Consider the following 15,285-nt stretch of genomic DNA (forward strand, 5'->3'; position numbering starts at 1 on the left):
AGGATCTGCAAGAACCTGAAATTGTCACCAAGCTACCCAACATGAGGAAACTGTTGAGAGAGACCCAAGTATGTAACTTGGATACAAATTCTTGAGTTCAAAGAAAGTCTAAATTTCTGTAAGAAGTCGTGGAGAGAAAAGCAGGCATTGAAGGTGACAGTAAACATTGAAAACTGTTCTGAAAGACAAAAGGCACAACTATGCTGGCAGACTGTAGCTTTCCTTGGCAAATCTGCTTAAGCAACACAGCTCTGACCCTATTATGATGTAAAGTCCAATAAAAAATACTAAGTGCTGCTTAGTATCTTGCCTTCAAAACACTTTCCTTCTTCTGTATCAATGACAAGGATTTCAATACAAGAATACTATTAAAATGACACTGACTTCTAAAAGCTATCAAACTGACCTCCACAGGTTGTACAAGCACTCAGAATATCCCTAACCAGAGCACACATCACGTTCTCAATCATTCCTGAGATGTCCTCCACAACAAAGTAATTACAGAGTCCTATATAAAGGTCTCCAATGGTCATCCTAAGAATTTGGCTCTTGAGTTCTTCAAGCAAAGATTATTACCCCTGCCATATAGGTCTACCTGTACCAACAAACTGGAAAGCACATAGCCAATATTTTGATTTGTCTAATTTACTCTGGCACTAACAGAAGAAACATCAAAGCACAATCACACCCAGTAAAATAAGTGAGAAAAGAATAAATGAGCAAGCAAGATTTCAAGGCCAATTTTCATCACAATTTAGTACAGTTGAAAGAAATGAAACCTACTCAAAGCGGAGAAAAAAATATCAGAAGCAAACAGGAATCATGACAAGTATCATTTGAAGTGGCAAAGATTAAGTTAACTTATGATATCAGCTGTAGAAATAGGCAAAATAGTTCTAAACAATCTAAGCTCAATTAGCAGGAGCTATTCACAGCATCTTAGAGCTCACTGTAGACTAACTCACCCCCCTCAGCCTACACTAAACTCTACGATGCCACGACTATGTTGTTAAGCTAGATCACCTAAAGCCAGCTCAGGTACCTCTGTAATACACTGCCAACCCTAGTTAAACATCACAGGCCATGCCTATTGAACTGGTATTATACAAGCTCTTCAGAACACAGCTCCACATGGGTTCCCCAAATGATTCCCATATTTCCTGTGGTGGGGCACATTCAGACACCAGATTACAAGTCCTGTATAGTTTTTCATAATCATGAATTCAGGTATTCTCATGTGTTTATTTGACAGAGACCCAAGATAATCCCTCCACAATTGTATTTGAACTGCCAACCTGCATTCAGATCAAATAATACAACAGATGTAAAAGCTCACTTGAAAAAACATCTACGAAGGAACTGTTCATGTTAAATACAGCTGTCTTGCAAAAACTCTATGAGTAACACTATATTCAGCAAGTACATGCCAGCATTTGCATATTGCAGGCCTTTAGAGTGCTTACTCATACAAATAATTCTCTACAATTCATTAAAAAATAAAAACAAGGATCCTAAAGTTCATTCCCATTTAAGTCGTCCTAGCATAGTGGTATAAAGTGTACTAAAATATTTAAGAATATATATTTATAGGTTTGATTTATTTCTAAAATACTTATTAAAATATTTCTTTATGCTTCTAAACAATAAAACATTTAACAAATAAGCCTATTATAAAACAGACATTTCTTAAATAAAATTTGTAGTGTTTTAACGGGAATTACGGACAACAACCCTTCCAGCTCTTCTAATAATAAATACCTGCTAAAGCAGGTTGTTTGTTTGGTGTTGTGTTATGTTTTTTTTTAAAATATTTTATGAAGGTATAAACATTAATAAATTCAAACCACATCAATCTGACATTTTTAGTTTTGCTATACTTCACTGAAATGTATGAATGCAGAAAATACACACAATATAAAATTAAAGGGGTAAACAGAATGCTTACTTTCTCTAAATGCTTTACAGTAGCCAAGGAATGACAACAAAAAGAACAGGGCACACAGAAGGTCTGCTCTGCCAACAATGCCAGCAACCTTAAAAAAAAGAAAAAAAGTTTCAGATTACCAGATTTTATTCTTAGAAAACCTGAGATAAAGGTACACACACATATACAAAGTGAAATGTATAAAAGAATATCACTGTATCACCTTTTTGTTTTTTTTAACTTGGTTTACTGGATTAATGATACTCAGTTTTCTGAGCCACATCCTAATTTGGATTGGGTATTGCTTAGTATCAATTAGGTAAATGATGTGGCTTTAATGTATGAAAAACTGCTGTTTTAAGAAATGAAGAAGGACCTCATTGAATAAAACATAGATTCTGCCCGATTCCATCCGTTTTTTTGGATCAGGTTGCCTTTCAGTAGAACTTTTAGCAAACATCCTGAACCCAAACAAAATTGGCAGCTCTGCTGAAATGCAAATCAAGATTGTTCACTTCCAGAAGACAAGCCAGCCTTCAAATTGTAATCTGAACACTCAGAACGGACAAATAGCTTCCAGCCTGCAGAATCTTGCGGGGGCGGGGGGGCGGGGGCATAATTAAAAAATAATTAAAAAAATCACCCCTCTGGCAGTTTTTTTTGTTATATTAATTGATTGCATTAGAGCTAGTTCCAAAAGCATCTTGTAACAGAAGCTGTACTAACATAGAGAAAATGCGAAGTGCATTCTAGGACCTCTGTACTCCAGATCTGTGCCAGCCTATTTTCATCAACAGCATTCTCAGGGTCACCAAAAAGCTTTGGTTCAAGCCCTTAAACTGTATTTACAATAACATGCTGAGACACAGCATGACATATTTTTGGATCTTCATTCCTCAATTACACAAGTGTCACTATACACCATGAATTTTTTGTGGAAATCACGACACAGGGCATTGGCAGGGGACTGTACAGGCCCTGATGTTGGGACCCCACTAGAACATACAGCCACAGCAAGGATCATGGAAACACCCCTTACTTTCCCGTCTAGCTCTACCTCCTGGAGTCCTGGGTTCCATGTTTCCAGGAGCATATGTACACAGAGGCATTTCTGAAGCAGGGCAGAACAGCTACAAGTTGTGGTGTTTTTTTTCTAAATCCACTTTTTGAGGTGATGTTTCAGGGACAAAAGCAGAAACTTTGGTTCCTGTATAGTACACCAGTTGTCCCATTTTGTCAGTGGAACAGAAAGAGGAAAATAAAAAGATTAATTGTTATCTTCACTTTGCTTAAAGGCACCTGCTAACCATCTCTTAAGAAAAGGGCCTTTTTTTGTGTCAGTCTGACACAATGGAACAACTATTTCTAAATCACATCAGAGACAGAAATAGAAGTGTAGAGGTATGAGAGTAGGACCAAATCCACTGAGAAGACTCTCTCCCTCTTTACTCTCAGCTTCACTTAACCATAAAAGCAGAAACTGTTGGACTCCTAAATTCAGTTCAGAAAACCTTTTTGATTTATCTAAAGCCATGCATCTAACTTCCCTGCTTCTTTTTCTGACTTATAGAGGAATTATGAGAATTAACTTAATAGCTGTGGAGTGCTTTGAAAGGTGAAAATAACGATGCATCATTCTGTTTCAGGAGCTGCTCTCAGCTAATGAGATAAAAGGTGAACTGACACAATTTTGAAAATAAATGCCAACTTGTTACAACAAAGAGATTATAGGGCTAATAACACACATATGGCCTCAGATGACTCCAACAGTACAATGTTATCTCCAATGCAGGATCAGACCTATAGTCTCTGGTTACAAGGTAAACAAAAAAAATACAGTCTTAAGTTCGTATCAGGCATACTCTTATGTCCGTGTTCCATTTAGTATTTCATCACTCAAGTGTTACAAAGAATAAACATTTTTTAGAAGAGAAAACTACACCATAAGAGTGTTTACTTCTAGGTAGAAAAATGATAATGACAGATGTTTTTCTTACACAGGTACTGAAAGCATTAAACTTTTCAAGATCTGTTTTACATGACAGATTGTTTTGTGCTGTGTATACGAAAATCCAAAGCAGCAAACAGACAGATTCTTCACAATTTTATGTCAAAATATGTCATCTCATTTCAAAACCAGATCTCATGATACTTAAAACTCACAGCTTTAAAATCACGACGAATGCTTTCTGAGGAGATGTTGCCTGACACACACTTATGCTAGAACCATAGCAGTATCATGACTGCTTCAGTGCAAGCAAGATTTATTATTCACTGTGTAAACGATTAGAGGCCTTTGTTCACTCCTGGATCTTAGAAGAGACATGATATGTAAGCATGCTACTTTTTTCCTCTTCTTCCAATGTTTGCCCCAGGCATACACAGGTCTTCAGACCTTGAATATGCATCACTCGTAATTTATTTGACATGACCAAGATCTTAGTAACATTCGTCTGTTGATTTAAATATATTTTTAGAGTTAAAATGGAATGAAGAATAAAATTATGGATATTGATAAAGGAGTCAATAGTAGATCTATTACAATGTTAAGACTCAAATGAGATTTCTTTTTACATGTCAGAACATCAAAAGCACTGAAGACTTGTTTTACTCCACTTCAACATCTAGAACTCGTTTTGGAGAACAAATACAAGGGGCCCTTCTGAGACTAGCACAACACACTTTCACAAAGAAGTTATTCTGCAGGCGAGCAAACACCAGAGAATGATCAGCAGGATGTTTTAGCCACATTGCCAAAAAAGGTGCCAAATTACTAATACATAACTTTGCACCATTTCTAGGTTTCCAGTACATGCAGGGTCCCCAGCCAGCCAAGAGGCATAGCTTTCTGTAAGCTCCTCCCCATCAATCATGTGCAAAGCAAATGAAGAAAGCCAAACCCATGACATATTGTGAATAAAGAAAAAATCGGTGCCACATATACAGAATAAGGTGCACTGAGGATTCAGTGTTCATTACTAGCACAAAGATCAAAGTTAAAGTTAGTACTTTTTCAGTAGCTTAGTCCTTCCAAACTCTAAAAAAGTGATGCCTGCATTGCAGTTATTTTATATTTCATTTATTCATTATTACAAGATCAAGCAATCAGGGACCACATCCAGCAAGCCGACCGGTTTAAGGCTATAGGATTTTCTTAGCTATGAGTGCAAAAGAGCTTTTCATGAAAACCATCTCCTCTTCACTAGAATTTCCACACAAGGACTTTGATCTTTGGTCAGGTATTTTAATTGGTTGCTACACATGTGCCATGTTTCTATTCTGTATCTTTACAGATTCAGCTTCCAGCCACTGTTACACTTTCGGCTGCACTATTGAAGGGCCCACTACTATCATATTTGTGTTCCCCATGTACATAATTACAGACTGGGATAAAAAAAAATAAAAATCCTTTAATCTTCTCCTTCATATTAAAAATATAAACCCACGGAGTTTGCTCTGTCATGACATGGGATGATTCCCAGGCCTTTAATAATTTTCATGGCTCTTCTGAGCCCTCTCCCATTTTTCCCAGTATCCTCCTTGTAGCATGCATTCAAAACTGGATGCAGTATTCTAAGAGTCACATACAGAGTTCGTATCATGCCCCTCCTCCAATTTTCTATCTCCTTGGGTTTTTTATCAAAGCAAATGGAAATGAAAAGTGGTAATGCGTTTGCATTCAGTTTATCTTCCATTCTTCTTGGCTGTTCTTGAGCTAATGTTTCCAGTAATGAATTCTTAATCCAGTAATTAGAGAAACTCTGTAGTTTAGGGCTATCCTTTTTTAGTTATGGTACTTCAGCGATTTAATTTATCTCCCTTAATAAGGTCCAGTCCTGTAGAATTACAAGCTTTTGGACGTACTAACCATAATACCCGATTATTCTCATAAGACATGTGCCAAGAGAAGCGTTAAGAATATATAAGAGCAATGTGTAGAGTATAAAGCTATGTCAGAATTCATTACTCAAGACAGTCAAGAACTTCTAAAATATAAATCATTGGAGCTAATTATTCAGTACTTACACATTCGGTGTGCACTGGATGTACAGCAAACAGTAAAGCAGCTAGAAGAGATGTCTTTGGAGCCAGGTTTAGCCTTCTTCCTTTATTACTGAATTGCAGTCCACCCAATAATATCGAGAACACATCAACCATCAACACTGAGATAGTACAATGCAGTATGATATTGATGACATGGAAACCAACTGGGTAGAAGCCTCCAGCAAAAAGGTAATTAATTCTATTTAGAAACAAAAACATTAAGGCTAGAAATTACATCAATGGTTAGAGATATGTAAACAGAGAAAAAAAAAAAACCACCACGCTGAAAAATACCAGGAAACCCCAGCACGCAGGGTATTACCACTTAGGCACCACAGTCAGCTAGAAACAATGTCCTGATCTTTACTCTAAGGTATTCATATGGGATACCATATTCAGCATATCTATCCTGTCCAAAGACATATGTTAATGCTATTATGTTAATCGTACCTATGGTTACTTAGAACTGGCTTTTGGTCAGCAACATAACTTCAGTGTTGCAATGCAGAAGTGTCCTGCGGATAAACAACTCAGCCTACTGATGGCATTCCTTTGGGCTTAAGAGAAACTATGTGCAAAAACAACCTGAAGAAATTATTTTAATTAAATCCACACAGTGAGGAAACTAATACACACTGAGACTATGATTTCCACTGACATTCTAGCTGAAAAATGTCCTAACGTTTGGACTAACGATGTGGAAACCATCTGGGTACAATCAGTATCAATCCAGAACATAGTCAGTTAGCGTATCTTAGTAATTAATTCATGACACTGGCTAGAGAGAGGTTTCATGCAAGTATTAGAACCAGAAGGAAGTATAAGTGAAAACTCAGTCTAAAACCCTATTCAAGATAGGAACTCTGCAGTAAAATGGAGAGGGAGAAGAAAAGGGAGAAACTTCTTGTTATTATTGATATACTTTTATCAGTAGGCGAGATATAGAGAAACTTAGTTTGGATAGGGGATTTTATATAGTTCATTTGGTCAGTCTGCATCTGGCTTAAGTAAAATCTATTAAAAAAACCTAACCTATTAGAAATGTGATACACATAAAAGTTGGAGCTTAGGGAAATTAAGAAAACCAATTTCTTACTTGCGAAAATTGCATTTTATGGACCATCTCCCCATGCCCATCTATATTTTCTGATATAGTAATGACTGCATCCCAGTTCGCTCTTTAAACTAACTAGGATGTTACTAGAGATGGAATATACCACAGAGACCTTGAAAAGAAAGGAAAGCATGTGCTGTGTAATGCACTGAAAGCTTTAATAGGTTTAAGACTCTGACACATTCTATTCAGTTGCATATTTTCCTTGATGAATATGTGAAGAAAGCCCAACAGACAGCGAAACCCACAGTGCTAAGTACTTAAAGCACTGACACTGCACTCAAGATTCAAAGTTCTTGCTTGAATATGAGGGCTAACAGTGGGAGCGCTTCTTCCACAATCGCTTAGTCCCTGGCTTAGACCAGTCACAACTGCAGAACCAGTGCCAGGTCCCCATCCACAACAGAGTTGCATGGAGAAAATAAAGAAGCTTAAGACTGAGTCCTCAAAGATTCTCTGCATTACTATGCCCAATTTCTACATGGTCTACTGCTTGCTCAAATCTTTGTGCAAAACACATGAGCTAAGCATCTACAGAAGTAATCCTCATAAACCTTTAGTCATTTGAGAAAACCAGCAAGCTATATATACAGGCAGACATCTCTCTCACTAGGATTCTCGACACAAACACTCACTTGAAGTTTGAATATCAGGGGGAAAAAGGTGGGAAGACTGTTCAGTGACCTAGTGGCAAAAGGCCACAGTAGATTGATGCTATTTATAAAAAAAAAATAATCATTTGACAGGTCACCAGGAAAGCAGAGAACAGAAACTACAATAGCTGTCTGAGTGGCAGCATGGCAAAGTGAAGGGAATGTGCACCTGCTAGTTCTTTGATGATGTGACCTACATGCTGAACCATACTGCTCCTAGCACCAAGGTATATAAAAGAATAAGATGCAATCTCTGAAAGGTACATTGAAACACAGAATGTCAAAATAATGTATACTTTGGGAATGAAACAATTTGAAAATTAAAACTCAGTTTGAGATGAAGGTAATGAACAGGAAAATCATATTCAGGAAAGGTATCCAACTACCCTCCAGATACTTTGTCTCCTTTTCTGTTGCCTCCTCCCTATAATCAATTGAGCCAATATATATTAAAAAAATTCAGACCTCGAGCAAAAAGACCAAGTCTCACCTGAAAGTTAGGACAGTTAGTGGTCGATACGACTTATGACTGGTATTGCTGCTGAGTTTGCTACCCCAAAAGTCATGATGCCACAGGTCACCAAGTGGGGTTTCTGCCCTGAGGTCCTGAAATGAAACATCATAAATTACCAGATTCTTAACATTTCACATTCTTAACATGTTCAAAGCAGCAAAAACACAAACAAGTTCTAACTAATACAAGCTCACGCTAATATGGACATAGCAGGTGTTCTGTTGGCTCACTACTAATATTTGACAAGGTACCCAAGTTTGTAATGAAGGTCACATCTTATCTTAGATGTCTGTCATCATAAAGCTCAAGATGCTTGGATTCTGTAAGTAGGCATAACTACATGTAATTTAGTAGAGCTATGTGTATTTGTATCAGTTGATAATCTGGTCAATAGCTGAGATACGAAACACAAAAAAAACCTTTACCTTAGTTTTGTAAAAACCCTTTGATTTTAGGTGTAGGTTATCTTGCAAAGGAGACCAACTACAAACTGCTGCAAATAGCTATTTTTCTACCAGTGTCAGTAGGACAACTACTAATGAAAGCATGAAAGCAAGGAGCCTAAAGATAGTAAACAACATTTAGCTCTTTTTGAAGCCTTACTTAGCACAGGACACTATTCACATAGGTTTTTTTGTTGTTGTTGTTAAATTCTTAATACATGAAACTAAGAATCAAAATCTCCACATACTGCTCTAAAAGATTAATAGCAGAAGACAGAAGTAATGAACTACTTTAATTTGGGGTGGGGTAGGGGACTATTAAAACAAACACTGCAAAGGAAAAGTCTACTCTTTCCTTTTATGTTAAAGCTATGCTGATAATTAAAAAATCCAAATAACCTAGACTATTGAATGGAAAACGTACACTTTGGAGAGAAAAAAATAAGGACCTTGGTAGCATCCACCTCAGTTTTCTGTGAGGACAAGTTTGGAAGCTCAAACTAACACACTCATCTTCTACTTGCCCCTCTTCTGCTTCCCTGCAGCAATCAAATATCAATTTATGCTATAGCAAACGTGCAGGTTAAATACACTTAAGACAGAACCTAAGAACAAAATGGTACTAGCAAATGAACAGCTTTTATACGACTGCTGGTAATACATCTGCAATCAACCACAAGTTACTCTACCCTCCATCTTCCCCCCTGAAATTGTTCAAGAGATCAACGAACCAAAGCAGATTAGCATACCAATACAAACACAAGTAAGCAGACAAACCAGTTTGCTAAACCCACGAAAGGTCTTACAAAGCCTGGTGTCGTATGTCTTATTCCTCCTCTATCTCCATCTACTTACAAGATTCCCACATTACAATACCCTTGGTTCACTAATTCCAGTTCCTCTCAAATCCTGCTACCATCTCGCTTGCTTCTACAGTATCGTGAGCACCTCCTGTGGTCTCCAGTACCTTCCATCTCATCCTTAGCTAGCATTTTTGGCCTGCCAACAAGGCAAGAGAGAACATATACTACTCCTAGTCCCAAGGTACAGCCAAATGTCTAGGCCATGTCGACTAGCTGCTGCTAAGCTGAACTTAAAATAACTCAATTTTTCTTTTAACACATTCTGACTTTCATCCATCCAAAACTCAAAAAAACCCAGACAGAGATTTATTTCTTTCACTTCATCAAATTTGCCCAGTGTTAGACAACTGGTTAAAAAAAAAAATATTCAAAGGGGTAAATATCCTAGCATGTTGTCAAATGAAGTCAAGCATTCTCTAATAGGTTACTAACCAATACGCAGAAAAGAGAGCAGGGCTAACACCGTAGTTTTGAAAAGTCCTATACTGCAGCTGTCAATTAAGGCATTCCTAGGGAAAATCTTAAGAAATCAAGACTCACAGAGGATCCTGTTTGGGCTTAAGAATTACCAAGGTGCAAAATTTCTTTGCTCTCACACAGATGTTTCTACTGTCGAACAATAGCTACAAATTTCTTTCTTCTCCCAGGACTGCAGTTTTGGCCTTAGGCACCTAAATTCCTGTTCCATTCCTCACTGCTATGGACAAACCCTAAAGGTCATAATTTGACTCTCAGAGCAGGAGGGCACTCAACCACCAATCAAGATAGCCTGCTTTTCCAGGGACAAGTTGGGACTTGGCTGGTACACCAACATCTACTGAAGTCCTTGTACTCCGCAGGGGACAGCTCTTAGCAGGCCTTGCGGCCCTTAGACTGTTTTTCCAACCAACAGCACTGCTCGTGACGTATGTTTGCCAAAGAAAAGGACTATGAAAGAGAGACTTTTTTTTTTTTTAAGTATTCAAATTTTAAAAGCATGTCTTCTATGTCACAGATGGTCTTCAATAACTTGAGATGGGAAATATACTTGAGATGTGCAACGCTAGATTTCCCTTTCCGCTAGAATCAGTCTTCTTTTGTCTTCCACAGGAAGAATGCGGGAACAGCTGAATACATGGAATAACTTCTGTGATTAGATTACTCTTCCACATGACCTAAAAATCTCCAGTCATGTATCTTGCTCTTGTATCCAAGTTCGGTGAGAAAAAGCTTCCTACATTAATTTTTCCACTCGGTGGACTTACCCTAAAATAGGAATGGTTTGCTCTAAGAGACACAGCTGTTTAAAAGTTCTGTATGATTTTCTCTTTAAGAACTGAAAGTAGCTATCAAAGAATCTCTAAATATTTGATTAGCAGCAGCTTACAGAGAGCAGTGTTCAATACTTGAAGAAAGGTCAGTTTTTCTACATAAAGGCTTATGGAAATGACAGTTTGTGTCCGAAGTTCCTCCTAATCCAACTATTTATTTATTTACTAGCTTGGCAAGACAAAGACAAAAGTCACTGTTGTGTACCGGTTAAACTGCTGCTTAAAATGACAAGAAAGCATCTGGAAAACAGCTTTAAACCCCAATAAAACCTAGTAACAGAATGTTCCACGATACGGTAGGCATGGGCTCAACTAACAGCGTATCTTCTGCTAGTTCAAAAAAAATTGAAACATTGGAGTGGTGGTGGGAGCTAGTAAATTAACAAAAAGATCACTGTGTGGTACTCAAGAAAATACTGGTATAGTAATGCTCAGTAAATCTACGAAACTACTTCACCTGTTGTCTCTCCTATTGAATAGGAATAACATATGCTATACTTTGTTTAATAAACTGAGCCTTTGCTAGATGCTGTCCCTCCCCGTTAAACTGGTAGACTCATTGTCTGCATTTTTCTTGTGGATTTTGTATTTCCATGTATTCATATGAGCCCTGTGTTAAAATGATACTGTCACAAAAATCTCATTTCATTTCTAGGGAATAATAGAGGATTTTGATGTGAAAAATAGAACGAGCCTCACAGTTTTTCAAACATCCAGACTAGGTATGAATTAATCTATTTAAGCAGTTGGTTGAACTTTTCAGCACTGCCAACAGCTATAATCCTGCTGCAGGTTGTTGTGCTTCATAGATAAATTGAAACATTTTGAAAGTAAAGACTGAAAGAAATGGAGAAAGATTGCAAGCGTGGAAATTGCACATGAACAAAACAACCTGCCTTGTTTCACCATCAGTCTTTTTCTCATTCTTTCAGGAAATTAAAATATTATAATTGTGCCCCAAATAAAACTTTGCAGAATGAAACATTGCCAGGAGCTGTCTAATTTAAAATATGCTTCTTAAAAAAAAAAAAAAAAAAAGAAAAAAAAAGAAAAATCACTGTAGATTCTTGTCTATAGTATTCTCCTAGAAGCTTTGAGATTTATTTCCAATTTGGCAGATGTATTTTCCACCCATACATTTATAACTCAAGGTATGATGACTTACACTAGCATAATACAAATTTGTCTAAGGAAACAGTCATTATGTGGGACTCTAAAAGGCATATTGCTATAAGTTGCCTCTAAATCTTGTGCAAGGCAAAAAAAAAAAAGCGAATTACGTACTTCTAGCGGTATGAGGCTCCAGATTATCCTCGTTGTAACCTCATGGCTTCAGGAAAACAGATCCAACAGATGAGGGTGATTCTTTCTACCCTGTGCTTCTCTTTCCAAACATTTAAAAAATACGTTCCAGAACAGCACAAGAGCTGTAACACCAAGACCCACCCAGGAGCACAGGCTCACTAACTGCTACGTGTGATTCTATGAAGTGTCTCTGCAATTGAAAACACTCAACTCCTCAAAGTCAAAGTCAAAAGAATCTCAGCTAGAGGTTTGTTCAAGTCACATGTTAATTTCTAAGCATTTCAAGGATGTTCCTTGCACGTATGATCAGTTGTAAAACAGAGCACAAGAATACTCTGCCTCTATTTTGAAAAAATACTGTTGTCACAGGAACTTTAAGTGGGGAAGGAGCATAGGAAAAGGAAGCTTTCCTTGCTCCTGTAACATTTTTATGGTATGAACCACAGTCGGAAAACTCCTGCACCCTACATTCGCTTAGAGATCTTGCAACCAGAGTAAGTTTATTCATTGGGCTTATTCATCTGTCGCCCTGAGAAGACAATGAAAAAAATCTCCCATTAACATCAACGAGTACTAGAAAAGTCTACTGCATACTTTCACTGACTTAGAAATGAGCATAAAATTAGATCTACAGGCAGTCGTGATGTACAGGTACCCTGTGAATACGCATTACTAAACATCACATCCAAATTTGCTGCAACCCTAGATAATGCTTTCTTAGATGACAAGCGGACAAAGTCCATTTGGTATGGCAAAAAGAGTCCCCTTCACCAGATATCAATACTTGTTAAGCAGAGCATCGCACTTGCAAAAGAATGAAAGGGGACACATTCTGAGGGGGGCAAAAAAAAAAAAGCTGTTTAATTTTTTCACTCTTTTCTTTATGTGTTAGAACCCAAGTCATGTTATTCAAATAGCTTTAGGAATCAGGTTTCATTAAGCACACTTATACTTCTCGCTTTTCAGTAGAGCACTGCTGCACAGTTTGGGTGTCAACCTTAAATAAGGCTTACTTTAAAAAACCCCGATAGAACAAAACAGAAAAATGAAGTTCAAAAAACAAGTACCCGAAGGAAGCTCTTTACTAGGATAAATATTTTGGGCCTACTTAGATCAACTGTTGTCATTCCTTCTTTTCCTATGACCATTTCTATCAAAGGGCACGGCGAGAAAGAAGAGAGACAAACCTTATTATTGATGATGGCTTCAGAATCATCAAAGACAAATTCTCCGTCATAGCTGTTAGCAAAACAGAGGAAGGAAATTAATGCCACGACCATTTTAGCCCAGTATGACGGAAGGAGGAACCATGACACGTCATGGTCCAGATTAGGTTCTGTTTGTGCCATTCTGTGAAATGCTTGTTCCAAGTTGGGAGCTTCAGCATTATGTTGGTTGCAAATCTGAAAGAAATACACACAAATGCACAGTTATAGTTGCATTTCACTAAAAAAGAATTTACGAATGGAGAGTTGGGTTGGGAAGGAGAATGAAGGGTCATACAATCTAACGTTTTTTCTCTTGGTGCATTTCATAATTACCGGAACATATCTAAACATAATTTTGTACTTCAAAGGTGAAAGAAAGGCACTGTTTCTCATGGCTGGAGGACAGAGATAAAGCCAAGAAATTCTTAGATTCTAAGCTAAAGCTTTGGCACAGGTAAATTCTAAAACCTTGAGCAAATCACTGTTTTCCTGTTTCTTACTATTCTTTTCAAGTATAACAAGCAGGGGAATCACAGGGACTGTGGAGCATTTATAAAGTTTTTAGGAGAATGATAAGCACTATAATTTTCTTCTGAGTTTGAAAAACAAACATCATCAGTTCCAAAAAGAGCTCAACTCTGTTCTGTTAACCAAACTAAAGGACCTAGTCTTACACATAGCCCATACAGGGAATTCATACAAACCTCGCAGGTATTTACAGATAGCAGTTAATGGACTAGGCCCTAAATCTCAACAATTCAAACAATGAGACAACAAGACGCATACAATTAAGGCGAAAGTAGTGTTCACTAGATCACTCTGCAAGTTCAGGACAGGCTAAACTGCACTGCTGTATTCATGGCGTTATGACATTGTTGAGGCAGATGAAAAAGTGCGTGCAATCCAACAGCACAGAGTGATACATCAGTGTGGAGCCACCTTCACTTGGAAGGGTCTCTTCTGATGCGCCGAAGCCAGCCCTTTGCCTGGACAACTATTCTGCCTCTGCTTCTCTGATAGTATGGCGAGTGGTCTCATTATCAAGTGCTGCTATAATGGCAGGAGGAGGAGGTTACGAAAGGAAAACTACAGTAAAAGCTGGGCGGAACACAAAGTTTTTATTTGTAAGCCTCAAGAATGACAGACACATATAGTAGTCCAGCTTCACATTTTCTTCTTATTTATTGGCTTTTTAAATCAAGTGTTGCACCCCTGAAAACACAGCATTTAGTGTCTTCATACAATCTAGGAAAACGCTCCAGTCATTTGGCTTCTTGAACAGACTTGACCATGAGAGCTGCAAAGGCAATTGCTTTGTAGCTTTCTGTTTGCAACGCTAAATTCCCATCTCCACGTATTCCCAATCTCTGTACACACACATGCACACGGACAGGCAGCACTCCCTGTCACATGAGTGCCTCTTCTCGCTTTGGGGACTATATAGCAGTGCTCCCAAATTCAGATAAAGTCAGTAACATGGAGCTGTGCAACCTGAGAGAGCATGGAGCTCCTTCGCAGAAGCAAAGCAGACCAGCCACTTTAAGAGCAAAACCTTTTCTCAAAGTAACTCACCCCCGTGCTCTTAGTTTGATGAAAACAAAAAAGCAAGGCTGTTAATCAGAGGGAAGTGTATCGCATTGCTGGTAACAGCACAGATACAGCATCGATGCCCACTACCCAATTAAAATATTTCATCAACGCAAAATTCATTTTGCCCTGAAAGTTTCTCCCATTATGCTTGCTCTATTTCTCTGCCGTACATCTGCTGCCAGTCCTCTCCCCGCCGTCCCGAAGAGGAGCTCAATCCGTGGGGGTTCCCCTCACCAGGACAAGGCGTTACACGCCCAGGCGGTCCGAGCACCCACGAGGGACCGCGCCCTCCGGCCGCCACGCACGCCCCTGCGAGC

General features: G+C 38.2%; 1 protein-coding gene across 1 annotated transcript in view; it reads right to left on the reverse strand.

Moving 5' to 3' along the window:
* Window positions 1–13,570, reverse strand: part of LOC104154583 (transmembrane and TPR repeat-containing protein 4-like) — a 34,144-nt gene extending 20,574 nt beyond the window's left edge. Inside the window, exons 1-4 of the mRNA XM_009708826.1 lie at window positions 13,358–13,570; window positions 8,226–8,341; window positions 5,951–6,167; window positions 1,946–2,033 (exon numbers count right to left, since the gene is read on the reverse strand). Of these exons, the coding sequence (XP_009707128.1) occupies window positions 1,946–2,033; window positions 5,951–6,167; window positions 8,226–8,341; window positions 13,358–13,519 (583 nt within the window). The 5' untranslated portion in view covers window positions 13,520–13,570. The remainder of the gene's footprint in view (window positions 1–1,945; window positions 2,034–5,950; window positions 6,168–8,225; window positions 8,342–13,357) is intronic.
* Between the last annotated feature and the right edge of the window lie 1,715 nt (window positions 13,571–15,285).

The sequence above is a fragment of the Cariama cristata genome, unplaced genomic scaffold (assembly GCF_000690535.1).
Source record: "Cariama cristata isolate BGI_N322 unplaced genomic scaffold, ASM69053v1 scaffold3591, whole genome shotgun sequence".
NCBI lineage: Eukaryota > Metazoa > Chordata > Aves > Cariamiformes > Cariamidae > Cariama > Cariama cristata.